The sequence below is a fragment of the Artibeus jamaicensis genome, unplaced genomic scaffold (assembly GCF_021234435.1).
Source record: "Artibeus jamaicensis isolate MK-2021 breed Jamaican fruit bat unplaced genomic scaffold, CSHL_Jam_final scaffold_2172, whole genome shotgun sequence".
Taxonomy (NCBI): Eukaryota; Metazoa; Chordata; class Mammalia; order Chiroptera; family Phyllostomidae; genus Artibeus; species Artibeus jamaicensis.
In genome coordinates this window covers 2,501,345-2,529,081 of record NW_026522031.1, presented here as the reverse complement: position 1 = coordinate 2,529,081, position 27,737 = coordinate 2,501,345, and the positions used below count along the sequence as shown (strand labels likewise).

The following is a 27,737-nucleotide window of genomic DNA, read 5'->3' as shown; positions in this document are numbered from 1 at the left end:
GGGACGCGGCCCCTGCCACTGTGGAGGCTTGAACATGGCGGAGAAAGAGGCCATGAACTCGATTTCTGCTCTCTGAGGTCTTCGCAATGAACTGGGTGCCGCCCAATTGGTACAAAGGGTTGTCCGGGTTCACAGTCTGGCTTGAGCTCCTACGGTCCAAAAGGTTTCTGGAAGAGGCTGACTCTCAGCTGGGCCTTGGGCCAGCACAGGCTTCCACAGGGAGAGGGAGGGGCAGGGTGTGGGGTTGAAGGCCCGCCGGAGACGAGAGCATGGCCGACACTGCCCCCCACACCGGGGACACTGCCCTTTGTTCTATCGACAGCACGGGACTCGGAATGTTTTTCATCAGAGAAATGACGTGGTAATACGCGTGTTTTAGAAAGACAGCAAAGGCTGGATTTAGGGGGCAGTATGGAAATGAACATTTGTGGAACACACAGCCGCGGCTGGGTGGTTTTCCTGCATGAACTCACTCCAGCCGCACAACATGTACACTGCACGGCAGGCAGCTCTGTCTCAATTTTACAGGTGAGATAAAGGAGGCTCAGAGGTTGGCAACTAAGTGGTGGGCACAGATTTCCGTCCACCGAGGGCTAAATGGCTGTCAAACTACTGTAATAGGAATACGCGAATGAATGGGCCACAGAGAACACAGCAGAGGAAATATTGGCAGATGCGGACAATTGATGGAAAGGCACGGATAAAACCGGAAAAGTGAAGAATGACTCAGAGGTGACTGACAGGCTGAGGTGCTGAGGAAGCCGAGAAAAGCAGCTCATTTCGGCGGGGAGAGGGGACAGAGGGGAGCTGGCAGTTACCAGGTGCTGAGCCCGTGTGCAACAGACAGAAAGCAGCCATGTAGTGTAGGTAAAGGACAAGTCTAGTTCACAGCCGGCGTGAGGTGCCAGAAGGGTGCGGAGGCCTAGTGAACAAAGAAAAGCAAGAGTCTGGAGCTCGGAAAAGATTGTCTCATACACAGGGTCCAGACTGTACTGCGCTGAGATGGTTACCGTTGTAAGGGGCGGTGCCTGCCGTTGACAAGGAAACATGTTTATAGGGAAAAAGCAGAGAGAGCTGGCACCCACGTTCACAGGTGAGACAGACAGCGAAGAAAACAGGAAAGACGTGGAGAAAAGGAAGTCAGAGCGTGCTATCGTGGAAGAGCTGTGAGTGTCCGGAGAGATGGAGAAAGAGAAATCCTTGTGAGGTCTGGAAGACGGGGCACAAGGGGATGGCTACAGCCAGGGGTAAGCGAGTCGCCAAGAGCACAACTTCGGTGACATGGGGGGAGCAGCAACTCGACATCAAGAGATGAAATGGGTTGGTGGCGGAGTTCTGGAAGTGGTTAAATAAGGAGTCTCTTTTCTGCAACACGAGCCCCAAGCTTGGTCTTCTGGCTTAGAGCGTGTGAAAAGGTAAGGCCCTCAGCCAAAGAGGCTCCTTGCCTACTTCCCTAGAAAACAGTCCTGGGATGGAATCAGCCTTGTCTCCTCTGCCGCCCCAAGAGCAACGCCCCCTGTCTGCCACGGTGAGATATGTCTGCGTGGGGTTGTCTCTCCCCCTCTCCGCTCACGGGCTGCTGGGCCAGTGTACATGTGTCAGCAAGTTCATTACTATCTAGGAGATAAAGCTGCATGCTCGTTAACAACCCAGGCTCCAGCGTCAATTAGATTTGGGCTGGAATCCTTGGTCTGGGAACTGTGTGACCTTGGCCAAGGTACTTCAACTGTCTGAGCAAGCAACTGTCTGAGGAACGGCAGAGAAGGTGAGAGCCGGGGATGAGGGGACTGCCGTGAATGAAAATGCGGAAGGCGGTCCTTCTGTGCCAGGCACAGTGCTAAGTCCAGGCACAACTTAACTTCCTTCTGGCAACAACCCCCCCACCCCCCGGCCCAGGCAGGTGCTATTTTGCAGATGTTGCAATGAGCTACAGGGAGAAGTGTGCGCAAGGCTACGGAACTTTGACTCAGGCCTGACCTCACGCCATTTTTAAAACTTTGATGGTAGAAGGGACTCCCTCTGCCCCTTCTCTTTCCCTCCCAACCTGCCCCAAACATCTGCCTGTCCCTGGCTGGTGGGGACTGAGGAGGACCCCTCTGGGTTACAGATGTCAGTGACTGCTTTTCGGGAAGCCCGTGTCTGCCCTGCCAGCAAAGTGCTCAGCCTGCTTCTTGATCCCGGGTGGCCTTGCCCAGTGTCCTTTCCTTTTCTCCTGCAGGTCCCAGGAACAGAGAAGAGGTGGGTGGGGACCTTGGAGTAAGGCCCCACCATTCACTTAATCAAATGACTCTGTGCTGGTTTTGTTTGTTTCCCTGGGCCTAGCTCATTATCTACAAAATGAGGTGGTGATGATACGTGTAAGGGCTGCCGGGCTGATGAAAGAAATCGGGTTTGAAAAGCATTTACTGCTGGTCCAGACGAGATGCTCTGTGAGCTCCGACCTTGCCCATCTGCCTCCTCCGCCTGCCTCCTAAAGGGAGGTCCAAGTCAGGTGAGACCTTGCACCCTATGAGCTGAAGAGTGTGACCCGGACCTTAACTGACCCCCATCCACTCTTTCTGGGTGACCAGCACCTTCCTTCCCTGAGAATGGTAGGTTGAAGATGCCCTGGCCTCTTTTCTGTTGAGAAGACAGAATTATTTTTATATTTTGCACTTTGAAGATGTCAGTCACTAGGAGGAAAACAGCTCATTTATCATGCTAATGGGTCTGAGTGTCTGCTGCTCTCTAACACTGTGAGTGACTCCAGAGCAGGAATGAGCGTTATCTTCTCCGGAGCAGGGTACCTCTCACTTAGCAGGCACTCACCGGTGGGTTGTTTACTTGATGAGCGAGGGGCCGGGTCTGTTGACTAACCGAAGTGGGGGTGGCTCAGCTCTTTCGGAGACACAACCTGGATACCTCTGATCTGTTGCTGGTTTCTATAGATGGACAGGGTGAGTATTTTCCAAGTCCCAAATAAAGGCGCAAGGTACAAGACATAATCTGACAAGGAAGGGCTTGCCACCAGGAGACTTCCAGAATGCCAGGGAGGCACAGTGGCTTTACACGGGCCCTTGTTCTCCCATTATACTACACCTGCATGGGACACACGCAGGTCACTACCCACCTGTCCCAACAGCCCAGGTTCTGTTAGGATGACAAGAACGTCCACAAGAGCAGAATTCCTTTCCACTCCAGGGGCCAGCTCCATATGCCTTGTCCAGAGTAAGGCCTCCCCAGAAGCCATCTCCCGTTAGCACCCCCTTCAAGGCCGCGCCCTCCCCCCTGCAATGGGGACGAACGTTCAGGCTTGTCAGGCTCCCTGTGCCCCCACCCACAGGGGCGTCATGACAGCGAGGTGCAGGGATGTGCCCTGGGCCCGAAGGTGGCCCGAGTGCACACTGGGGGGCTGCCTGGCCCTGCCCCCTGCACCTCCGCCCTGGGCCGCTCTCCCAAGCCATCACTGTGGTTCACAGAGGTAGCTGGGGCCCTCCTTCCTGTGTACAAACTCGCCTGCGGGTGATGCCCTCTCAGCCCACCTTTCAGGCCCTGAGTCTGGTCACGGCCATTTCCCCTGAGGTCTGGTCCTCGGGCCCCGATCCCCACACGCATGGGGTGTCTCAGACTGCCAGTAATGGGGGTGACGAGGGACCTTCCATGGCAGAGCCCCTCTCCCTGCCCCCAGAACCGCAGACAGGAACTTCCTCCTCACTCTCACATCCTGGTTCCTGTTTCCTGGGAGCAGCTTCCGCGCCCAGCAGGAGGGCTCCCTCCATCAGCCGCGGGACCCAGCATTTTTCTTCAACTTATGACTAGTTTCGACGGCCAGAAGCTTGCCTGACAAGTTCCCTTTCTCTGAAGCTTTCACACCTAGGATGTGTAAGAACATCCTAGAAGAGCGGTAGGGAGGGTGGCTTTTGAAGTTGATTTAGAAACCACCCAAGTTTCCATGGCAATCAAGCACCGTGGATGTGGATGCCCCACCCCATTCTGGGTCTTTCTGTTTCCACTGAAAAGGCTGCTGGAGTTTTCCCTGCAACCACCCCAGTAACGGAGGTGGTCTGCAGCCACCCTACCCTTTCTGCTGCTGCCTGTCCATCCCCTACCCCCCACCTTGCTCCCATCATCCAGAAGCAAGGGACCCGGACTTGGTGTAGTGATATCAGTATTTCTACCCTGGGACAGACAGTCTTGTTGCAGGACAGGAGGGGACCTCGGCCTGTCAGGGTCCCAGCCTGAGCCTGGATGATGGTCACTCGGTACTTCAGACACACCTGGGCATGTCTGTGTTGGTGGCCGCAGGCTGGTCCAGAAGGCACCAGGGTGTGGAGGAGTCACTCACCCCGAGGGACACCCCAAGTCATCCACCCCACACTCAGCCCACACAGGGAACCAGAACCACGCCTTCCAGTCCATAGTAACCTAAGGTGGCTGTTCTTCCCTTCCAGGGCTGTGCCAGCACGGAAGGGGCTTGAGTGTTCATTTCAGGCACTTCCCAGAAGATCCATCGCTGCTACAGACAGTGTGTACGCTCAGACTTTATCATTCCCCCTGTTGCCACTGGTATTCTCACCCAGTCTTTATCATACACCCACGCTTCCAGTTCGGAGTGACTTCTGGCCTTGCCCGCCCCCCTTCCCCAGACGCTGCCAGCTCTACCGAGAGGTGCGCTTCCTTAGCCAGCAGGCAGCAAACGCAGCTCAGCCCCGAGCAGGCTTGCTTGGGCAACGTTCAGGGAGTCAGTTTTTGACCGGAGGGAGGGGGAACCTGCTTTGTGTGATTATTCAGTCATCCAACAAGAGGGGGTGATTTTAAGCACAACAGACGTGGCCTGAGATAGAGGGGAAGGGAGCTGCACACAGAATAAAGACCGGATTTCTCAAGACCCCTGGAGCTCCTGTAGCAAAGGTGGCGGTGCCCCGGATCAGGCAGTCTGAGTGTGGCCGGTGCCAGAGGCGGACCCGGCAGCTGCGTGGCGCGCACCTGGCCTAAAACACAATAAAATAATGCACACGGTACTGTAGTATGCGATGATACAAGAGGTCATAGAACATCACACGAATAAATGAATGAAGGAATGAATGAGCAGGTAATTTGCCAGAAAGACGCTGTCCGTTCAAGCAATTTCCTCCTTCTCATCCCACGGCACAGTCTCTGCAGCGGTAGCTTAGGGCTGCTCACAGCAGAATGTCCCTAGACATGGTTACTTTAAAAAGCAGTATCTCAGTAGCTTAAAAAAATGATACTTAAAAACCGATCGAGGGCAGTGCCAGGCACTGTCCAAGGCCTTCTCGTGTGTCTGCTCTACAGGTGGGCGCCGTCGTGACCCCCGGGTACAGGTCAGAGATTGCAGCCACGGGTCGGCAGCCGTTCAGTGACTTTCCCGTGTCGCGCGGCTAGTCCCCGCCCCTCTGGTCCTGCCGGTTCTCTGTGATAAAACCACTGTTCCCCCTTACAGGGTGATTCCACTTCGTGGACAAGGACTTTACTGCCCACCCCCACTAGGTGGCAGGAAACTGGGGGTGGGCAGGGACTCCGAGACCAAGGATTACTTCTTCCCAGAGAGCTCTCTCAGATGCCTTCCCCAGCCACCCTGCTTTCCACCGCCTTCAATGACAAAGCCAGCCCTGCTCGGCAAATGTGCTTTCTCCAATGTGTGGGCGGGCGGGGGCATCTGCACTGGCCTTCACTGACCAGATCTGGACGGACAGGGCCAGGGCTACTGAGTATTCTCTTCCCAAGGTCAAATGTATAATGGAGGCGGGTCCTACTGGGTGGCTAGGGTGGGACCCCTTTGGGGTCCTTCCCAACCCGAAGGCGACAAAAACTCCCCTGCTGCCTGGGCTGCCGAAGGGACAGACCCCAGCCACTCATTCTCCCTTAGGAAAGAGTGAATGGCATGTCCCGATCCCCCTGACACTGTGCCTCCTCCGCCTAATGCCTTTGTTTGGAAGGTAATTATCAAATGCTAATACACATTCAAATATATTCCTTCCAAAGGGCAAGACATGCTCCAGGGTGTGAAGCAGTTTCCGGAGCTCTGCTTTGGATTTTGAAAGAAAGGTTGTGAGACACACAGTCGAAGAGAAGAGTCGTGATGGTCTAGCGAGATCTCCCGGGAAACTACAGATCAGTTCAGCAGGGGAAGCGGGTCCGTGTCATGCCCTTGACTGTGGCCGTGGGGGAGCACGGACGCTTCTCTACCAGCCGGCACGGACTTCACTTCGGGGATACCTACAGTGGTAATGGCCACCATGTATGGAGGGCCTCTCATTGGCTTTGCATCATGGTGAGTCACTGGCTTACACTGGTTTGTCTCCCCCTGCCCAGGTCATCTAGTTTCTTACACACACGGTGCCTCCTCCCTCACCCAGGAGCCATCCAGGCCTCCTGGACTTACAGAAACACCGTTTCCAAGTCATAAAGAGTGAGAGTGGAGAGGCTGACGGGAGCCTGGGTGTTGTTCGACTTCACCGGAGCCCCTAAAATGACTTTACTGCCTTAAAAGACATGGCCCTCCAGGCAGGACCCCTATGTCTTAGACTTTTCATGTTCAGCTTCTCCATCTTCAGAATTGCTGGACGTTTATCAAGGTCTTTGTCTATCAGAGTGGGGTATCCGGGGCTCATCCACCGATGAACTGCCCCCTGGTGAGCTGGGGCGGGCGTTGGCATCCGCGGTTTGCGAATCACAGCAATCACTCAGACGTGACAGCCCGGGCTTCTTCAGGGCATTCTCTTCGTTCCTCTCGACCGACCAGGAAAGTAGAAAAGGTCACACTGACCACAGGTGGTAGAAAGAGGACCTTTAATGATTTCCTTTCCCCATTATCATCCCTGCCCTCAATTACGGCCACCAGATGCCCCTCTGTGCTTTGAGAAGGGAGGGACAGAAGGGGGATGGAAAGAGATTCCAGGAACAGTGGCATCAGCTCAGTGGCAGGGAACTGGAGCTGCACCGCGTGGGGGACACGTGGGGGACGCGTGGGAGGCACGGAGGTCGTACAGAACTTCAACTCGGGGCGCCGAAAGCAGAGGCAGCCGGCTGGCGTCACGGGCTGGGCTGGGGCTCCCGTGTTGCCCCCTCCCTCGCTGGGCGACCTGGGACGACCGACAGGACAACGGCTACCTGGGAGCACAAGGAGGGCCACGCTGGGCGGTCTCTGGGCCCCTTCCCTTTCTAACATCTCTACTTCCAGAGAGGATCTGGGACGCGATGTATCAGAAGCACACAGACCCCAGGCCTGTTCGAACCAAGGTGAAAAGAGAATAAGGAACTCGTGAAGGGGCAGAGAAGACCAGGAACAGGAGATAAGAGGGTACTTTCTCGAAGGATTGTCACTCTGTGGAGACAGAGTACTTCCTCTCTCTAGCACATGATTCACGTTTGCAGTGCATGGGTTTGGCAGACACCGGAGCCTGCAGACACCGGGCCATGCTCAGGGGCCACCCGGGGAACGAGGCGGACGGGCCTGGAGCTCGTGCAGTTTTCACGTCAGTGTTGGGGTGGTTACTCGATGGACACACACCGCACATTAAAAACCCCGCAGACACCCGTGCCTGGATCTCAGTTTCTAATACCACCCTGCCACAGAAGGAACCAGGGCCCCTTGGAGAAAGGGCTGATTCTAGGATGCGGGGCAGGAAATAGACAAGGTGAGCTGCAGCGCCCCCTAGTGCCAAAAACGAAGTGTTCAAAAAGCGAAAATGCACCACAAAAACCAACAAAAACAAAACCCACATTGACAGGAGAGTCTCCAAGGGACACAGGGCCAGAAGGACAAAAGAAATATTGTACTGGATTTAACTCAAAGCATAAAAGAAATAGGCACGAGCCCACACTGATACAAGCAAATGACTGAATAATAAATGGGAAAGAAGAGACGAATTTCCCATGTAGAAGTCTAAGTAACTGGTGCAGCTGTTCCATCTGCAGGGAGAGGGAGCCGCAGGCCCCACTCCCGAGGGGCGGGCTGAGCCCAGTGGCTTCCCTCCCAAGAGGACAGGACGGGATCAGGGAGGGAAGAGCGAGTGACTACACAGAGGGGACACCTGACACACCACCCACGGCTTCAGCCAGGCAACCAAGGTCACCATCAATGGCCACCCCTGAGAAACCCGAGAAAAATGTGTCCCGGGCCCCGACAGAGGAGCCTGCTGCCAAACGGATGACCGGCGCTCCTCAGAATGGACGAGGCCACCAAATACAAAGAAGATCAGAGAAACTGTCACAGCGAGAGGAGGGCGAGGGGCGGCGACCACAAAATGTGATGGGTCAGGCCCCCTGCATGGGACCCTGGAACAGAAGAAGAACATCAGCTAAAAACTAAGACTCTGAGTAAGCTATGGCTCTTCGTTATTAATAAGATACTGATATTTATTCATTAATTATAACACGTGTACCCCACTAATATAAGATGTTAACAACAGGGGAAGCTCTGTGCAGGGGCGGACTGTAAAACTTGAACTCTGTACTAACTGCTCAGTTTTTCTAAAAGCCTACAACTAGGCTAAAAACCAAAGTCTGAAAAAAAAACAAAACGATCTGAAGGTCGGAGATTAAAGATGTCAGAGAGTCTCTCTCCTGCTGGCCTTGAAAAGCCAAACTGCCCAAGTCCCACAGCCTGGCAGAAACGGATTCTGATGACGCCATCTCGACTTTGGGAGAGAGAGGACCCCAGCCCCGGATGAGATGCTGGCCCCAGCCGACGACTCCCTGATAATTGTTCTCTGAGCAGAGAACCCACTTAAGCTGTGTGTGGAATGCTGACCCAAGGGAACTTGGAGAAAATGTTAGTTTTAGGATGCTAAAAAATATATCAACTAAAACCAAAACGCAATGACAAACATTTCGGAAAATAGTGAGTGCACTGCCGAACATTAAATGAGGTGTAGAGCCGGACTTCGTGGAGGTCAAGGAGACCCTCTCCGAGTCCTAGAAGGAGCCGGCCGCAAGGCGTGGGTGGGAAAAGCCCGCAGGCAAAGGGACCGGCCAGCCTGGTGCCTTGAAGCAGCAACACTGTCTGGGACACAAAGGCAGCTGCGGTCAGAGCTACGTGAGTGTAGGAGAGGACAGGAAAGGGGGTGAGAGAGGTCGCACAGAGCCAGACTATACGGGGCCCCCACAAGTCCAGTGTTGGAGTCCTAACCCTCCAGACGGTGATATTGGGAGGGGCCTGTGGGAGGAACGGGATTGGTCCCAAGGAAAAAGCCCCCAGAGAACATCCTCGCTCCTTCTGCCAAGTGAGGACCAGGAGAAGGTGCTGCCTGTGACCCGTTCCTTCTGCCAAGTGAGGACCAGGAGAAGGTGCTGCCTGTGACCCGCTCCTTCTGCCAAGTGAGGACCAGGAGAAGGTGCTGCCTGTGACCAGGCAGCAGGTTCTCACCAGACAGCCTCTAGGGCAGTGAGCACTAAATGTATGTCCTTTATAAGCCTCCCAGCCTGTGACATTTTGCTACAGTGGCCCAAGTGGGCTGAGTCAGTTTCTGAAGAAGAGAAAGGAATGCGGGCTTTGGAAAACACTCACGCTAACGGCTCCGTGAAGGGCTGATTGCTGGGTGGCAGCCTCGGCATGAGCTCCAGGGGGCTCAGTCCTGCGGGGAGATGGCAGAGTCTTCCAAGAGTGTGTGTGTGGGAGGGACAGAGGCACGGGCTGGATGTTCACAGTCACCTGGTAGGTCTGCGTGCATGAGGCGGCCCTGAAGCTCAGCCAGCGAGGGCATCACGAGTGATCGCAGCCTTCCCACGCTCCCTCGCAGGCTGTCTTCCCCCATGTCATCCTATTCCTGCGCCTCTGAATACCACTGATGATTCATCCAGACGCTCGTCTCTGGCGGTTGCTGGCACCGGAGTGGTGCCGTGCCAGTCTGGGCTCCGTCCTCCCCTGGACGCCCTGCCAAAGGGAAAACTGGATCCCACCCGCCGCCCCCAGCCTCCTGGCTCGACAAGGCTGCCCTACTTAATTGCCTCCTCTGGGTTGAGTGTTAATTAAACAATTTGTTGCTAGTTATTTCACAAGGTGCGGGAGGGGCCCTCTCTGTGGCCCAGGGAAATAGTTAAATCTGGAGCAGAGAAGTGCCCAGTGTGGGCCCCTCTTCCTTCGTATCTGGACAGGCTGTGACTAGAGTTCCCCCATCTTCATCCGGGCCCTAGTGGCTTCATCCAAAATCAGCTTCAGTTCCGTCCTCGGACCCTGGACTCCAGATTTATCTTTGCCATGCCCGCCGACCCCTCCTCTTCCACCTGCTACCCAGCACTCCCAGCTCCCATGCACTGCTGCTGTGGCTGGGCCCCACCAGCTGGTCCCACCTGTCACCCATCTAACCCTCTGGGCACCTGTCTGTGCTCAGTGGCAGATGCCCAAAATGCACTCTGGGAGCAGGCGGAGGCTGTGGCCCGTTTTGTCCCACTTCGCCATCCAGGTCTCTAGTTTGAGAGACGGGTTGCTTTACCGCCGCGTCCATGAGGTGGCTGTCACAGTAGCCAACTCTCCGAGTTCTTCAACAGGTCAACCTAGAAGTTTCACTCTTGGAGGGCAGGGACTGCTCAGGTTCTGGGAGGGGTGGGACTGAGTGTCTCCTGATACAACCGGCCTAGGCATCATTTCTGAGTTGATCCCTAGCCTCACAGTGTAGCTCCCTCTGCTGGGCAGGTGCGGAGCAAGAACCGCTGTCTTCCTCAGTGGCGGGTAAGCACACTAGGATTCTGTCTCTGACTTCAGCAGCCCAGGAGGAAGCGGCCAGAGTCCGCAGGTCCTGGAGTCTCAGCACCTGGGCAGGTGGGAGCCCCGTGCCTGGCCTGGAGACAGGGGGGTGCAGGGTGTACCTGTAGGGAGCTGGGAGGGGCAGGGGATGAAGGCGTGTCAGCTCCAAGAGCTCCCGTCCTGGATTCCTGCTCAGCACAAAGCCTGTTTGCTCAGCTTTTCTCAGGTTCCTGGGAGACGTGGCCAGAGCCTTAGAAAAGCCCTGTGTTCCTGGAGCCTGTCCTTGTAAAACCCAGAGTCTTAGCGAGACCGCTCCTTACAAACAGAGCCCCCCACACTTCTCATTACATTTCCAGGGCCACGCAAGATATCTACTGCACGTGGAAGCCAGAAGGACCCAGCTGCTACTACAGGCACGTTTGGACGTGGGGTTTACCCCCTGCTGCACTGGGGTGGACACCGAGGCGCAGCCAAGGTCAGCGGGCTGGTTTTCTGCCAGCTTCCAGAGAGCCCCCAGGGCCCTCCCAGCACCCACCCCTGCCAGCTGGTGTGAGGCCTAGTGGGGCAGCCCCCGGACCATCACCATTCTCCTCTGCCACACCCGTGCTCGCCAGCTGGCCTTGCGCACACCTGCAGGGACAGCCACCTCCTCCCCCAGCCGACCTGCTCCTCAGCCCCCCGTCTGCTCGGAAACCCCAGAGCGAGGCAGCTCCTGGCAGCGACCTGGGCTGGGCAGACATGCGTGGTCAGTAGGACTGAGAAACATCCCTCTGTCTGCCTCCAACTCCCCGATACCCCGCCCTGCGCACTCACCAATATACTCCTCTCCAAGGAGCAGACTGGGACGGGCACACCCCATGATTAGCTCTGCTTGGACCCAAGACCCAACACACCAGAAGACCCAAAAAGCACACTTTAGCCCTGCACAGAGAAGAAAGGCACATGTGGAATGCTGACTAACACTCATTTACCACAGACGGGGGACTCCCTGTATAGCCGTACAGCCCCCTGCGCCAACAACGCCTTGGTAAGGGCCGCACTGGTCCTATGGCTGTGGCGGTAACAGAGCAACCAGACAGCACCTGCTTCCAACCATGACATCTAGTCCGTGTATAAAGTGCCAGGGTCTAACCTCCGTCAATGTCATAGCCGCACAGTCTCTCCCACGCCAGGCAGTCAGACCCCCGAGGGTCAGGACCAGGCCTCCCTCAACTTCTCAGCCTCTGCATCTGCAGCAGCCAGTGCAGTGGCAAGTGGTTAAAAAGAATTCAAAAATGGCTTTGATGAGGGAATGGGTAGAGCCCCCTCAAGTTGTGGCTTTCATCTGCCCTGCACCCGGCCGTTCTCCCAGAATCCACCCCAGCAGGAGCCCCGGGGCCCGCGCCTTACCTCCCATGAGGAAGAGCAGCCCTGCCACGTACTGCATAAGGCCTCGGTCCCAGCAGCAGCCCAGCACGCCGATGATCCAGCCGAAGAGGATGATGGCCACCGCCATGCCCATGAAGCCGGCCGTCATCCTGCGCAGGTCTGTGGGGAAGCGGGAGGGCAAGGGTTAGCATCAGAGGCTGGCACTGGGGGTCAGGGCACACCACTCCTCCAGGCAGAGGGGGCAGGTGGGGCACTGCAGTGGGCGGGAAGGAGCCAGCCCTTTCAGGCAGGCTGGCACAGAGATTCCTTTGTGGACCAGAGTCATCACATACAAAGCATGGTGGGACGACTTGGTACATGATACAGGGAGAGACCACCACAGTAGTGGTCACTGCTCGTATGCTTCCTCTGTGCCGGGCACAGCGCCGGCCTTCCAGCGTCAGTAACGACCTCTGAGCCAGGTACTGTTCTTTCCCTGTTTGAAGATGGAGTAACTTGCTTCACGCCCATACCCCTAGTGAGTGGCAGGTCAGGGCATCCTGCCCAATCTCGGCCCCATTCACCTCTCAGCTGGGTGGGGGCTGGGCAGTCGGGCCCCACCTGCCAGAGTTCCCTCCTTCCCCCCGCCCCCCAGGCTTTGCTGGTCTCTCTAGGAGGAGGCTGTAGGCAGAAGCTCCAGCTCCTTTCCCTCCAAGGCAGCTCCCAGGGCTCCCTTCCCTTGCATAGGGGGCTGCAGGGTGGAGAGCCTCACTCCCTGCTCTCAGACTGAGCCCGGAGCAGACCCTCTCAGCTCTTCACCCATCTGGCCAGCCCAGATTTCTGGGTCAGGCCCTTCCCCACTCCAGGCTTCAATGGCCGTGCCAGACAAAGCCCAGCGTGGGTGCCAGCAGGCAGAGGGCTGTCTGGAAAGTGGGGATTTTCAGTGGCAAGAGGAGGGCAGAGCTGCTGTCCCACCTCAGTGAGCCTCTCTCGCTAACACCTGAGGATGGCTCAGTCTTTGCTACAGATGCTTCGCCCACCCCCCACTGTAGTCAAGGGCAACGGGACGGTGGGAATGAGAAAGGAAAGGAAAGGCTGGGTGTTTTCATTGGGAAGGAGGTCGGGGAATTCCTCTCCTATGGCCCCCGTGTGACCACGGGTTCCCTCTCAGTGCAAGAAGGGTTTCCAGGAGGAGTCTTGGCCCCTAAATCAGCACCAGAGACACACAACCCTGTGTAAGCCATAGAGCCCCTCCCCGCTGCACTTGGCCTTGCTCCTTAGAAGACCTGACTGGTCCCCGGGCTCTGCGGACCCGTGGTACTGTCTAGTGGATAGTGTGTCCGCTAAGGTGTGCCCACCCGGGCCAGGCACGCTGCGGGGGATGTGCTGGCCAGGAAACAGGGAACGCAAGTCAGAAAAAGAGGGAAGGCTCTTGTCATCGGAGGACAGCGCGGTGTTGTTACTTAGAAGGAAAAGAGGAGAAGGCAGGAGGGGCAATGGGGGGAGGATGATTCCTCTTCCAAAAGTTCCATTGTGGATAATCATCGTCTGTGGCCCTGGACAGGGAGGGGCTGTGGCCTCGCTGAGATAAGTGCCCTTCGCCGTCCCCCGAAAGGCTGTGCCAACAAAAGCGCAGGGTCGCGCTAAATTGTTGATCTGGAAAGAAGAGTGAAAACCAGAGGTCAGGCCTGAGTATTGGCACTGACCTGGGAGGAGACTTGTCCTCACCCTGCAAGCCTGATTTCGCCAGAGCTGTTCACTTTAACCCAGAACCCAGGTGGTAACACTCAGAGCAGCTGCAGCCACCACCTGGAGCCAGGTGTGACGAGACACAGTCCTGTCTTAGAGATGAGAAAGGCAAAGAGCCAGCGGAGTTAGATGATGGGCAGTCTCAAACCCAGGAACCGTAAGGAGAGGGAGTCGGGTGGAGCCGTATGGGAAGATGAAATTCATAATGTAACTGACGACCTCCTGGGTAATCCTGACAGAGTGAGCAAATCCACCTAGCGTCTCTTCCTCCCAAGCTAAGAGATTTTTCTTTAAGGTAGGATGGAAACAAAACAGGGAAGAAGATGTTGACAGCAACACAAAAGCTGATGGACAGTGTGGCTGATTTAGGGGATTCAGAGCCCGGCCCAAAGCTGCAGCCGGGAAGCTGAGACCTGCTGACCCCCAGAAGGCTCAGAACTGGCCCCAGCAGGTTCCTTTGGATCAGGCACACAGAGGGGAAGGACATAGCACAAGGACTTGGCGGGGGTTGTTTGAGGTGGAACTGGACCCTGAGATCCTCCCCCTGACCCCACTCCCCGTGCCCAGGAGAGGAGTGTGAGCACGCAGGTCTGGAAGGCCCACAAGTTCAAGGCTGGCTGGCCAGCCCAGCTGAAGGTCACCACCCACTAGGCAGTTCTGTGTCTACGCCCATACAGGATGTTGAGTGCTTTCTCTTGAGACGCAGCCCTCCTCACTGGGCACCTGGAAGCTGGCTGCCTGGGCTTTGCCCTGCAGCCCAGAGGCAGGACAGACCAGGACACACCATCCCCAGGGCTGCTGTCCAGTGAAGCCCACCCAGCACCCACTCATGCTTCCAGGCAGACCACCCAGCATCACTGGGTTTCTGAGAAAAGTCTATGACCTGGGAGAAAAGGAACTTGAGGAAACACGATGCAGAGAGAAGAAACAACAATTTAAAAATATTATTGATGTTCCCAGAGAGACAGCAGAAGAACAAGAGAAGAAATAAGAACAGGATACCATTGAAGAGAACTATTGAGAGAACAAAAATCACTCCTTAAAGTAACTGAATCAAAATCACTGAAATTTATATGGCAAACTCATTTCCAGTTTATGGATTAACAGTCCTATCCTGTTCCCCACCTCCACCCTCCACAAAAAAAAAAAAAAAAGATTAAAGAGGGCTTGCAAACCACACACAGTATAACAAGATAAACATAATTAATGAGAAAACAAAGGAAAGAGAACGTTTTTAAAAAAAGAAAAGAAATGTGAAGCCAGATATACACTCACACACAAAGTGGAGCCCAAGAGGTTCTTAGATAGGCGAGTACAGGGGCCATATTTGAATTCAAAGGCATTAGATACTATTTTCATTGTCTTACAATCTGTAATGCTTTTTGTTTGCACGTGGGTGAGTGCGGGGGGGTGCTGCTTGCCGTGCCTCTGGGAGGGGATGTCCTGCGAGTGGCCGGCCCCACTGCTGCCCACCCCGGGCCACCTGTGTGGCCGTGTCATCTCTTCAGAAGGAAGGAACCGCCATCTCTCCTCCTGGCGGCTCACTGCACCCACACCAGTACTTTGCCTCTGGGATCTTACATCTCTTACATTTCTTTTCCTGCCTCTTCCTGCCTTTTTAGAAGGTAAAAAAGAAAAGAAAACCTAAAACCTATCTGAAGCCCTGGAAAAAATATTCTGCAGGGTCAGCCTTGGAATTCTCCCCCTTGGAAAAGCTCCTGAATAAAGAGGCGAACTCTGCAGGCTAAGGCTGGGATAGAGAAAAGCCTCGTGAGTCGTGTTGGGCGGGAGTCCATTGTCTGTCGTCCGTGACCCTAATGTTTAACATGCCAATTTTTGAAATAGGAAAGGTGCATTCTAGACTTTCTAGCAAAAGAATTCAGTTCCGAGTGGTGGAAAGGGGTGGGCAAGATGGGGGGTTGATAATGAGGGAGGGTCGACAAGGAAAACCATTGAACGGAAGCAGAAAAAGCCCTTCTCCCACGTGCAACACTTGATTTTGAAGTTTATACGCCTATTAACATTTCAATGGAAAGGTATTGCTTGCCACTCTATGCAGGAAGCCAGGATACATGCATTTAAATAAACACCACTCAGAGAAGAAAAATGTATATGTGCTCTGAATATCTTTCTATTCGCTCTTTCAAGACCTTGCACCAAAAAAAAAAATTATGATGATTGGAATTAAAAACAAAAACGAGACAGAAATGGTGAGGGTCAGTACAGGTCAGACCTTGTGATGGTGAAGACTGAAGATGGAGAAAAGACACTATCTCAATGTCCCCAGCGTCAAGAGTTTTGAAGTGACCAGCAAGGCTGTGGCCACCCGTCCCTGTTGGCCACCTGGGCGCCTCTGGGAGGGACTGGTTTACAGGAAGCTCTCCGTTCCACATGCATGACGCGAGCAGATGGCCAGTGGAGGGGCGTCAGCTGCTCAGGGAGCCCGCCGTTCGCCCCTGGAATTAGTCAGTCCCTTGGGGTGACCTTCTGCACAGCCACCCCCTCTGCAGGAAGAGGGAGTGTGGATTCTGGGTAACCATGCTGAGATTCACCAGGGGTGGAAGCACGTTGGAACCAGGCTGCCCTGGTTCACACTCACGGCTGTGTGAGCTTGGGCAAGTTAGTCCAAGTTGCCATTCTTGTAAGTGGAGGTTATGACAGTACTCACCCCAAAGGGGATTGTATAGTATGAGGATTAAATAAGTTAATACGTGTAAACTGCTTCAAATAGCACCTTGACACCAAGCGTGAGCTATGTGAGTATAAACAGAAATGGAAGTCACTCAAATTGCTGTTTTTTCATGACCCACATCCTTTGCATTTGCTGCACATGAGCACAGAGGAGCTGAGTAACAGGTTGGTGTTTGCCCCTAATTGAGGCTTTGGTGCCCGGAGGGAGCAGCCTTCTGCAATCTGTTCCTGGGCCTCGCAGGTGCCTGCAGAGGCCAAGGGGAAGGCTCTAGTTTTCTGTTTATTAACTCCGAGGTGCATCCGCCTCGAAGTCCTGATGCGTGCGTGCTATCCTCCGAGGACCAGAACAGCTCGAGGCTGCGGCAGCTAATAGCCGAGGTGCCAGGGGCCATGGAGGCTGTGTGAGCCCTGGGCTCTGCCAGAGAAGTGCACTGAGCTGGGAGGAAGGGACGTGGGCAAGGCTGCGACTCTGGTGGGACGGCCCCGGTGAGCTGGCTGGTGACAACTGAAACCGAGAGGTAGCCAACAGGAGGTTCTGGCTGTAGCTTTCTTCTAGAGCGTAAGTTGGCTGGGCATTGCCATGCGGTTTAAGGGAGTGTTTTTATGTGGAAACAAGTCATTCTTACGTTTCCATGAGAGAGTGCCTGACGTGGGGCTCTGATCCCAAAAAGGTCCTTTGCTCCATCTTTCTCCAAGCCCCGCCCCCACCCCAGGCAGACAGTCACGTCTCCGACAAGACTGCACTTCTCCCAAAGACTAGCTCTTCCCCCCATCTCTGCTCGGTAGCAGGGTGCTCTCTGCCAACATGGCTGCCCACACGCTGCACCTGGTAAGCTTCTCAGCATCCTTAAAGATTTCCCCGACGAGCAGATATCTGGGGGGGCTGTCGGGTACGTGAGCACGAGCTGGTGTCCAGGGACCCCTGTGGCACTGGTCAATGCCACCCTCCAGCACTTGCCATACACCTTCCTGCAATTACTGATGTCTCCCTCCCGCCTATAAATGCAAGCTGCTCGGGGCCGTGGTCATGTCTGCTTTGTTTTGTTTCCGTGTTCATGACGTGAGCAGATGTTTGCTAAGTGAGATCATCACCTCACACTGTAACAACGACTGAAATCACATGTGCTATGGAATCATGCAGGCTGAGGATGTGCCCACCCAGTTCAACCCACTCCTGTGGCCCAAACGGCACAGTGACTCGGAGACAATTCCCCTTTCCTCCACATTAAAGACTGTGTGAAAGCCAGCATGAATTATTGTTTAGAAATTCGACATAGTTTTTATCATACACGAAGCATGGACAGAGGTTTGGATTCCAGACCACATAAGCCATGCAATATGGGGGCTCCCTCCCAGGAAGTTTCATGAGCACACGGGAAACCGTGATGATTACAGACCCCACAGATGTTTCTGCGCTGCCCCTTAGGTTAGGAAGAGATCACAGGTGAAGGTCGCTGCGGTGAAAATAAAAAAGGGTCAGAAGACAGGCTGGACACTTCCCCCTCCTCAGCCTCACCTCCGGATCAGAGAGCTGCCATAAATAGGGACATTATGGGGTGCAGCCGTGCACAAATCACATCTGTTGTCAAAACAACGGAAGGCAAATTGCACAGTGTCTACTCGCCTGATGAAAGCAAGGTCAGCAGTGAGAGCCAGAGCCTGAAGACAGGAAAGGAGAAGAGGGGAAGGAACCTAGAACTGAGAGGCAGAGCCCCCAAGCCAAAACGTCACGAGGGTGACTCCCCTGTCCCTGCAGCCACACCGCTAAGCCGAGAGCAGAAGCTGCAGATGATGGGGACGAAATGGAAGCTACGGCTCAGCCAGCCGGATACAGCTGGGTCGGCCCAGCTCCGCTCTGGGTCTTCTTGGTCACGGGGACCCTCTTGCTATGAGGGATGCACTAGACCAGCACCACGCCGCCGTCCATGTGTCACTGGCAGCTGCTCTGAGCACAGAGCCTAGAAATCGAGGTGGCAGGACACACATGTGCCCCCATAGAGTCCCCGCAAAGCAATCAGAAGATGGGAGCTTTCACACGCATGAGCTCCTTAGAGGGTACTGTGCTTTCCAGAAAGAAAATGCCGCAGGCGTCTGAGAGGTGGTTGATGGCAGAGATTTGGAAAAGCCTGCAGAAGGGGAAGGTAAAGAGGAATGAACATTTATTGTGCATTTACTACGTGCAGGCCTTGGGCTGGATAATTACATAGAACTTGTCCTCTGAGCCTCCCAGTGGCTCTGTAAGGGAGATGTGGTTTTTCTCACTTTGCAGACTTAGGAATTGGGACAATTGGGACACTGAGGTCACACAGCCAGTGACAGGTGGGTCTGGGGGAGCGGTCGGCCTGCCCAGACCCTGTCAGTTCCTCTGTCCTTTCATGTCTGTGCCCCTTCAAATCCCAGGGGGGGATTTAACTTGAAACGAGATGGAATGGAATGCTATTTGGCCATATAAAATCACTCTTTTGAAGACTGTCAACAACAAGGGCAAAGTCTATACTAGAAAATAAAATTGAGAAGAAGGCGCGTGAGCCCCACACGGCAGGGGCACAGAGGTGCATCCACGCACGTACCTACGCCACATGGGGGAGCCAGGGGAGACCACACACTGACAGGGAGCCTTTCCAGGCAAAGGAAAATCTGGAAGCAAAGAAGTACTTGCTCTACGTAGCTAAGTTCTCTTAGAAATTAAGTGGGGGTGGGGGCGGAAGGCAGTAGAATTGACAGGAATTGGTGACTGGATGTGAGAGAGAAGGGACAGAGGTAAGTCATCGATGACTCCCAGGCTTCTGGCTTGGAAGACGAGAGAAATGGTGATTAACCAAGGCACAGAGCAAAAGGAGAGGCACAGACTATTGCTTCTCCGTGTGGGTTTATTTTCACTTCTGTTCTTCTTTTGGAGAGGGGTGAGGAGGAAGGACAAGAAGGACAGGTCTGGACAAGATGAGAGGACGTTAAGCTCGGTTTGTCACCTGCCGAAGAGACACCTAATTGGAGATGCCGCGTGGCCCTGGCTGCACAGGTGTAGTGCACGGGAAAGAGATCAGTGTTTGAGATACTGATGTAAGACTCATGCCATTAAAGCCGCAGGACTGAACGCCTGCTCTCCGAGGCCAGGGGTATGAAAGGGAGAAGGCAAGGTGTAAGGGGACAGAATTTGAACACCAGTAGTTAAGGGCTGAGAAGAGGGAGAGAGAGAAGAAGAAATGAGAGCAGAAGAACTAACGGGATAGGCCGAAAACCAGCCCAGGGGACATCCGGGGAGTAAAACAGAGCAAGGGTCCCCGTGACGGCCGACGCTGCTGAGACGAAGGGAGACAGAATGCCATAGACACTCCGCAAAGGCGGGCTGGGCGCCAGCTGCGTGCCTGGCAGTGCGCTGGCAATGGCAGTGCACAGAACCGGCCCGGCCTCTTCCCACACTGAGCCGTGACCTTGAGGGGGCTCTGTTAGGGGCACTCAAGCTCCTCCGGACAGCAGAAATGAACTGGAGGTAAGAAGTGAAAGTCAGTTCAAAGACTGTGCTTTCAAGTGGACTGATTGTCGAGAAGAAGAGGAAAACGGGGTCACAGGGTGAGACAGAGGAAGGGGGGCTTTTCTTTTTTTTTTTTTTAAGTATGTAAGACTAGAGTCTCTTTCTATGCAGAAGAGGAAGAATTAGCTGAAAGGACAAACCTGAAGATACCAGAGGCCACGCCTTTTCACACACATCCTCTGAATTCTATCCAAGCCCAAAGGTCAGGCCCACACACAGACTCAGGGACGTCCCTGATTCCACCTGACCAGTGTCCTTTCTGAAACCTCTCGAGGGCTCCTACACAGAGTCACCCATCCTGTAGAGAGTGCCCACCTTGGGCATACCTGGGAGCCACACCCCTCACTCAGGCACTCATTCATTCACTGCCCCAGACATCTGATCGCCATTTGCGGAGCTCCGTCTCTCAGCCAGGTGCTGGCCTATGAAGATGTGCCGGACACCAGCCCTTCCCTGGAGAAGGTCGCAGGGCCATACGGCCATGTCTCATGTGGTCGTTCCCTCACTTGGAGACCCAAGGAGGCAGTATCTCTTCTCTGTCTCTCTCTCAGAGTCAGACACATAGTAGGGGCTCTAAATCTGCACAGAAGGAAGGAATGTCTCTACTCCATTCAGTAGAGGCAGGTGCCTCTCCGGGAAGATCAGTTAGCAAGGGAAAGAGGAGCTGATGTGTACTGGTCACCTAAGTGCCAGGCCCTGTTGACGGTGCACAGCTCACTTGCACCAGTCATGAGAAAGCTTTTTCCATTGGTTAAAATGTGGCACCTAATGGCTTCGCTTTCCCATTTCCAAATGTGTCCCACTTTGTACGGTTTGTTTTCCATGCTTGAAGGGTCTCAGGTGTCTGAAAACACTTTGATGCTTCCTGTGTTGTCCGTCACTTGGATCTTGCCACTGTTTGGCTCTTGGATCTTGCTTCAGTAAATGCTTACTATGAACTTTGGATCAGGTTCCACAAGAGACAAGCACCCACCCTGGTGGCCCTGGTGCCCCTCTCCCCCTCTGTCCTTGACATTGCTGTTCCAACAAGGTTCTCATGACTGAAGCTGGGGTCAAGGGCCGATGTGCGAAAATCCACAACACAACGGGAAACACTGGGCAAAATCTTCATTTTTTGGTTCTCCCAAAGGAACCGGTGTGTTTGATTTACCTGCGAGTTAGGGGGAAAACAAAGCATGGCTTTCTTTAAAGTGTGACGGACAAGATATCGAAAGGACCATGTTCATTTGTGGGCACCCGGCCTTTTCTACACCCCAGGGAATTCTAAACGCTCAGGAGCCACGCAGGTCATCTGACACCTGCTCACCAGTCTTCACACTTCCTGTGCCCCTCCCCCTATGGGCAGCACAGGACAGCCTCACTCTCAAGGTTCATTCGTGCTTTCAGGAGACACGGTCCTTGTCACTGGAGGAAGGAAAGAGTCAGAGCCTCCAGTGCTTGCAGGACTGAGACGCAGGAATGTGGGGGTGGAGGGACCTTTGTGCGCCCTGGACTGGACCTCATGGGTCTGGGGTAGAACGGACTCTCCTGGCCGAGTCACCTCAGTGGTCTTGATGACGTTGAAAATGAAGAGCACACTGTCCTGCCTGCTCAGAGGCCTCAACGCCAGAGGACACAAAACAAGAAGACTCAAGGTTTTAGAACTGGAAGAAGATAAAACCTGGCTCCTTCTGGCTCCAGGGGCTCATGACTCCCCAGAGAATTTAAAGAGAGCATTCTCTATTGAAAGGTGAGAATTTAAATTTATTTTTATCACATTACATTGTGTTTGGGCTGCTTTAATGTGTGTTCGCAACCTACCTCAATCAGAACTAAGTCCCCACTAATCCGACGTCCATGAACTCAACATCAGCAATGCAGGCCCTTCTCCTGGGCTCCTGGTCCATGTGCCTTGTCACTTTTTGAACATGTTGACCAGGCTTAGGCCTCTAATTCTGAACCTCTAAAATCCAGTTTCTCATCTTCATTCCCTCAGTGTCCCCTCTCTTCATGCCAATAGCATCAGTATCCATGTGACCATCCGTCCCCAAAACTCAGTGGCATTGGGAAAGCCCCTCCTTCTTTGCCCCTTCACGTCTGACTAGCTGCCAAGTTCACCCGATTTGGGCTCCACAATCTTTAATGCAGGTACCCCTTCTCCTCCACCCCCAGTGCCTCTGCCTGGCCTCGGCCTGCCTCACCTCACCCCAGGGCAGTCAATGGGCCCGAGCTTCAGTATGAGAGTTAACACCTGCTCCGCGACTTCCTGGCCACATGACTTTAGCCACCCTCAATTTCCCCATTTCTCAGCAGAGGCGATAAAATGAGAGGCTTCAGAAGGAGCCCAGTTCTGAAGCTAACGCTGTTCCTGCTGGCTGACCCGGCCCTTGAGGATTTCTCCGCTCCAGCCCACCCCATGCTTTGCCACTGCATAAACTCTTTAAAACAAAACACACTCTCTCTCACCTCCATGCTCAACACCTGGAACACCCCCCTCCACTGTCTCTCAGAGGAAAGACCACATGAAAGCCCGGTTTCCGGCCCTTGGTGCCCAACCCTCATTCCCAGCACAATCTCCCTTCTCTCCTCCCTCTTTCTTGGGGTCCATGCTGTGGCCACCTGAGGGGCACCCCTTCTCCAAGCACACTCTCAGCTCTGCATGGCTGTGATGGCAGCTGGCGCTGGACAGAGGCGCCTGCTCCGCCTCTGTGTGTCCAGCTCCTCCCCATCCGGCTCTGATCTTCACTGAACCCACCCGGGAAGTCTTCCTAGTGCCGGGGTGGAGGATTCGCTCACCTTCTTGTGACATGTCCAAGGCCAATTTAACATGATTTGCGGCAAAACCCAACATAAATAATAACATGCACATATCATTTGCCCAACTTTTAGCACTCTGCAGGGATCATTCAACTGTCAAAGCTGAATAATGTTTATGTTAAGGAGATGCCGTTACTAAGTATAGACATACAAATTTACAGTTGCTTAGCACATTTGTGAGCGTGGGAGAATAGACTGTAATAAAAGGTAGGCATTAGCTTTCTATACTAAAGTGATCATATTTCTATATAGTAAATTAGTTTCAGAAATAAAAGTCATTTGCAAATACTCTCTCGTGAAGTATTAATTTCCACATGTTATGAGCTGACCACCCATATCTTTCTATGTAAGAAATGTATTAGAGACATTAAAAATCCCACTGTGAAAACTGAAAACAACCTAACCTATTCCAATAATTAGAAAATAGTTAAGAAAATGATGATATCCTGACATTATGGGCTGTTATGCAGCCATAAGATGTTTTTGAAGAAATTAAACGATGTTGAAACAGCAAGCTTTAAAATGGCGTATTCTGTGTGCCCCTGAACATGTAATAATAATTGTTATAATAAATACTAATGATGATAATAAGCAAGAAAAAAGACCAAAAGAAAACATACCAAAAGGTTAATTGTGGGGAAGAGGATGACGGGTGATTTTTATGAGCTTCTTTACCCTTTTTTGCAGTTTCCGAATTCTCAACAATAAGCATGTGTTGCTTTTACAGTTGAAGAGAAAACTATTCAAAGCATGACTTAAAGACAAACACAGGAACGAACAATGTCATTGAGCCCAGATGAAGCGCACAGGGACAGGGGGAGTTCAAGCAGCTCCTTGCAGCATCCCCCACCCAGAAGCTGTCCCTCTGTGCGGAGCAGTCGGCTCCCACGGCCCAATCACAAAGCAGCCTTCCTCATCCACAGCCTCCGAACCAAATAAGCGAGCAGCTGCGTGCTACACACCTCACCGGCTTTACTTCTAGGCGAGATGACCCAGGAATGCAGGCGAGGGGAACCAAAGTCTTGCAGAAGAACAGAGTGGTTCTTTCTTTTCCCTGTATTATCTTTGCCCCTCCTTGCCCATGTACACTGGCAAAAAGTCTTTATTTTATTAATTTAGTTTTTTAAAATTCTTAAAATGGCTGTGCCATTTCAGCACTAGGCAATCTTTCAGGAGGCCTCTTGTCAAGAATCAGAACATAAGGAGCATCAACCAGTATGATTGCAGATTTATGGACTCAAGTGATTGGGGCAGGAAAAATGCTGCTTTTGATAGACCAGCAGGAATGCAAAATGCGCATGCACCCTGAAGACGGTATCAGCCATAAAGTCCCGAGGGTCAGACAGGATGGGGCAGCAGACACTTGCTCTGGACCGGGCACCACGCTCAGCACATACAGAGTGCTCCAGAAATATTGCTGGTGGACCAACGCGCAGTTTTTGAACATGAAAGCTCACAATGACATGGTAGCAGAATGTTCCTCTGTGTTCTGAGTGACATGCTGAAGCTGAGTGTCCTTCCAAAGACCTAAAGAAGAGCAAGAGTCCACTGATCACAGTGATGTTTTTTAATTAGAAGCAAAGATGTTGAACCTTGAAAACCACAAGAGCCCGAGGTCAAACTGCCTGGGTTTTCAGCATTGGCTCTCGTCAGCCATGTGATGCTGGTCGTCTCTAAGCCTCGGTTCCCCCACCTGCACCATGGAGTTAGTAACAGGGGCTCTCTCAGAATGAGGGTTAGAGGGGATCATGCACAGCATGCAGCAGGTTCTCCGCAAAGGGGAGCTCTTCGGGGAACTGGACCGCCACGTTGGCAAAGCAAGTTCTGTCCATTTCCTCTCTGAATCTGTCTAAATACTCTTTAGCAAATGGTTTAGATCAAATGAAACCTGACACTTATCAGGCTCTAAACCCGTAAGTTAAGTGAAAATTTTCTTTTGTCAATAAATAGCATGAATTTTGTTGTCGACACACTCAAGATGCTGCAGGTCTCTTGGGGCCACGATTCGCAAGCAGAAACATAAGAGAGGATCTGGCTGCTTCTGTCCTCGCCGTGATGCTAGAGCCCAGGGCTCACGTACGGCAGGTTGTTGGACGATTTATATATTTGAAACCAGGCGGGCACAGCACACGGAACCTCGCTCAGATTTCACACCTAGTCCCTGTGCCCCCCACTCTCACCCTCAGGGTCTGACACTGTGCCTGCCTCGCTTCACAGTAACAAAAGCATTTATTCAACACTTACTATGCCCTGAATGAAGCGCTGATGAAGACTTTTATACTCATTAACTCGTTTGATCATTATAGCAACCTTATGCTTTGGAGACTACTCAGAGGGACTCCCTGCCCAATGGGGTTGCTCTTACTGTAAAAAAAAAAAAAAGCGGGACCAATCAGATCCTCCGTGGGGATGTAGGAATGTGAGGGGCATATAAGAAAGGCAGGTGACTCAAGCTCAGTCTGGCGTCCAAAGAACACTGGGTCACCAGTCCCATACCGTCCAAGCGAAGCCAGGAGACCCAAGGACACTGTGGAGCTAAGGACACGCTGGCCCTGTGCTTCATTAAGTCTTTGCAGCAAAAGCTCATCACCAAATACCATCTGGACCTGCCTCCTCCCAGCAACCTGAAAGGTTCTCACCGATAAAGCCCACAGGAGCCAAGAGATGCTCAATTCCTGAAGTCCCGTGGCTTGCCGAGCGATGTGTGAGAAAGATGTTGACCATTTTACATTAAATTCAATTAGTGAGTTTGCATTGATTGTTTTATTCAGTGCTGAGTGCTGTGCCTCCCACTTGGGCTCCATAAATGCGCTAAATGAATGGGTGAGTCGTCTGAGTTCTACTTTTAAATTGAATACACTGAGCACGATCGTTCTGTGAGCAACCCGAGTTGCACGTGATACATTCTTATAACCCAAAGGTGAGAGGATGACTTAGAATCAATAAATGGAGGTTTCAAAAAAGCCCTTTTTGTATTTTTGCTTTCCCCCAAATGTTCATCTTGTGCTTTAAAAATGCTTTCTTCCCATGAGGTGGGTCCGCCTTACTGATACATAAGCTTTACCATTGTAACGGTTTCTAACTGCACAGTTCACTGGCATTAAGTGCATGCGCATCATTCTGCAAACATCACCCCCACCCACCCCCCAAACTTTTTCATCTTCCCAAACTGAAACTCCACATCCATTAAACAAACACTAAACACCGATCAATGTGAGAAAGAAAGAAACATTGATCAGTTGCCTCGCACCAACCGGGGACCAAACCCACAACCCAGGTGCGTGCCCTAACTGGGAATCGGCCACCTTTCGCTTTGCTGGATGCCACCCAATCAACTGAGCCACACCAGCCAGGACCCTCCTTTGTTTTTGTTTTGTTTTTTTTGTTTGGTTTTTAAGAAAATACCCAAGGACACAGTCTTAAGGAAAGCAGTGAGAGCAGTTAACACGAAGAATGAGAGACCTGACTTGGAAAGATGTCTCTCCAGGGGGTTTCACTGACAGGATCCACTGCACCCGCACTGGTGGAGCAGCGTTACGAGGGTCCGCCGGCTGTGACGTGGACAGAGGCTCACTGCAGGGACCCAGGCACCACGCTGAGGCCCGGGAAGGCACGCCACGCCAAAGCAAAGCGCTGGCGATAGAAACACATGTCCCCTCTACATCTGCAAGAAATCGGGAAATTTTCCAAAAAGCAGGCAACTGGGGATGCTGGGGAGAGAAGGAAGCGGCAGAGAAAGGACGCACAAGGCAGGTGAGAGTGGGGGAGGGCCCTGGTCCCTGTCCTTGTGGCTGCTGGGCCCAGGAGGGGACAAAGACAAAGGTCCCCAGGGCTCAAAAGAGGAGAGTGGTCACAACGCAAACCCCGAGTGAGAAAGGGCGAGTCTGAAAGGAGTTCAGAGCCTCAGCCCCACGCAGTGTTAATTAACAGAACAGCGATTTGCCGACGCGCGCCCAGCAGGGCAATCATCTGCCCCACCGAGAGGCTCCGCTTTCCTGATGGAATCTCAAGTGCACGAGCCATGAAATTACCTCTAAAGAAAAAAAGACAAAGACAGTCAAAGAGGACAAGCACTTACATTTGGGTACTGGAGAGACTCTTGCTGTTCTCTTTCTTAAAGAAAACAGGCTAATTACAGACCTGAGATGACACAGAAATGTCCAACCTTAGGAGCTCTCTCAGGAAAGCAGAAAACGCTAACTAAAATAAACTAATAAAAATACTGAACTGGTGCAAAACACTGCACCTGGAGGTGTTTTACCTACACTATCTCATGCAATCTTTCCAACAACCCACTATTGTCCAGATGAGGCGGCAGCAGCAGCACAGAGAGGTTAAGGAGCTTGCTAAAGGTCACCCCGCAAAATGGAATCCAAACATTCCATCTTCCCTCCTGACATACTCAAATGAAATCCCAGCTTTTGCATGAGCCATGCAAGGCCCTTTGGGACTTGGCTCCTGTTGCACTCTCCAGCCTCTCACTATCCTCCACGCTGTCTCTTACCCATAAATCTTTCACGCTACTCATACTGATCAATGAGGAGCTCCCGTCCCTATACTTGTTATGGGCGCTCCGGCCTCCCACTGTTCTGTTCCTGGGCCTTTTCACCTGCTGCTCCTTTTGTGTAAAAGCACCTGCCCTTCTGCCTGGATAAATCCTTCTGCATTTCAGAGCCCACCTGAGGCCACCTCCTCCGCAGAGCCTCCTGTGCCTCGCCAGCCAGAATGGGCTTCTTTCCTCTGCTCCCCACACCCCCGGCACCGACCTCTGCTACAGCTTTTCATTCACTCACTCACCCACCCGCTCGCATGTGTAAGCTCCATATAAGTTTCAGGGCAAGAACCACAACCATCTCTGGTTTATTTGCTGTGTCTTTAGCCTCCAATCCAACAGTCTCCCAAGTATGGACCTGGCAGCAGCCTGGCCAAGCTGGGAAC

The 27,737-nt window shown here is 53.1% G+C and overlaps 1 protein-coding gene across 1 annotated transcript in view; it reads right to left on the bottom strand.

The window, feature by feature from the left end:
* The window catches only part of TMEM178B (transmembrane protein 178B), a 315,496-nt gene that overhangs the window by 15,473 nt on the left and 272,286 nt on the right, over positions 1-27,737 (bottom strand). The window contains exon 3 of the mRNA XM_037138541.2: positions 12,074-12,211. Within this exon, the coding sequence (XP_036994436.1) occupies positions 12,074-12,211 (138 nt within the window). The remainder of the gene's footprint in view (positions 1-12,073; positions 12,212-27,737) is intronic.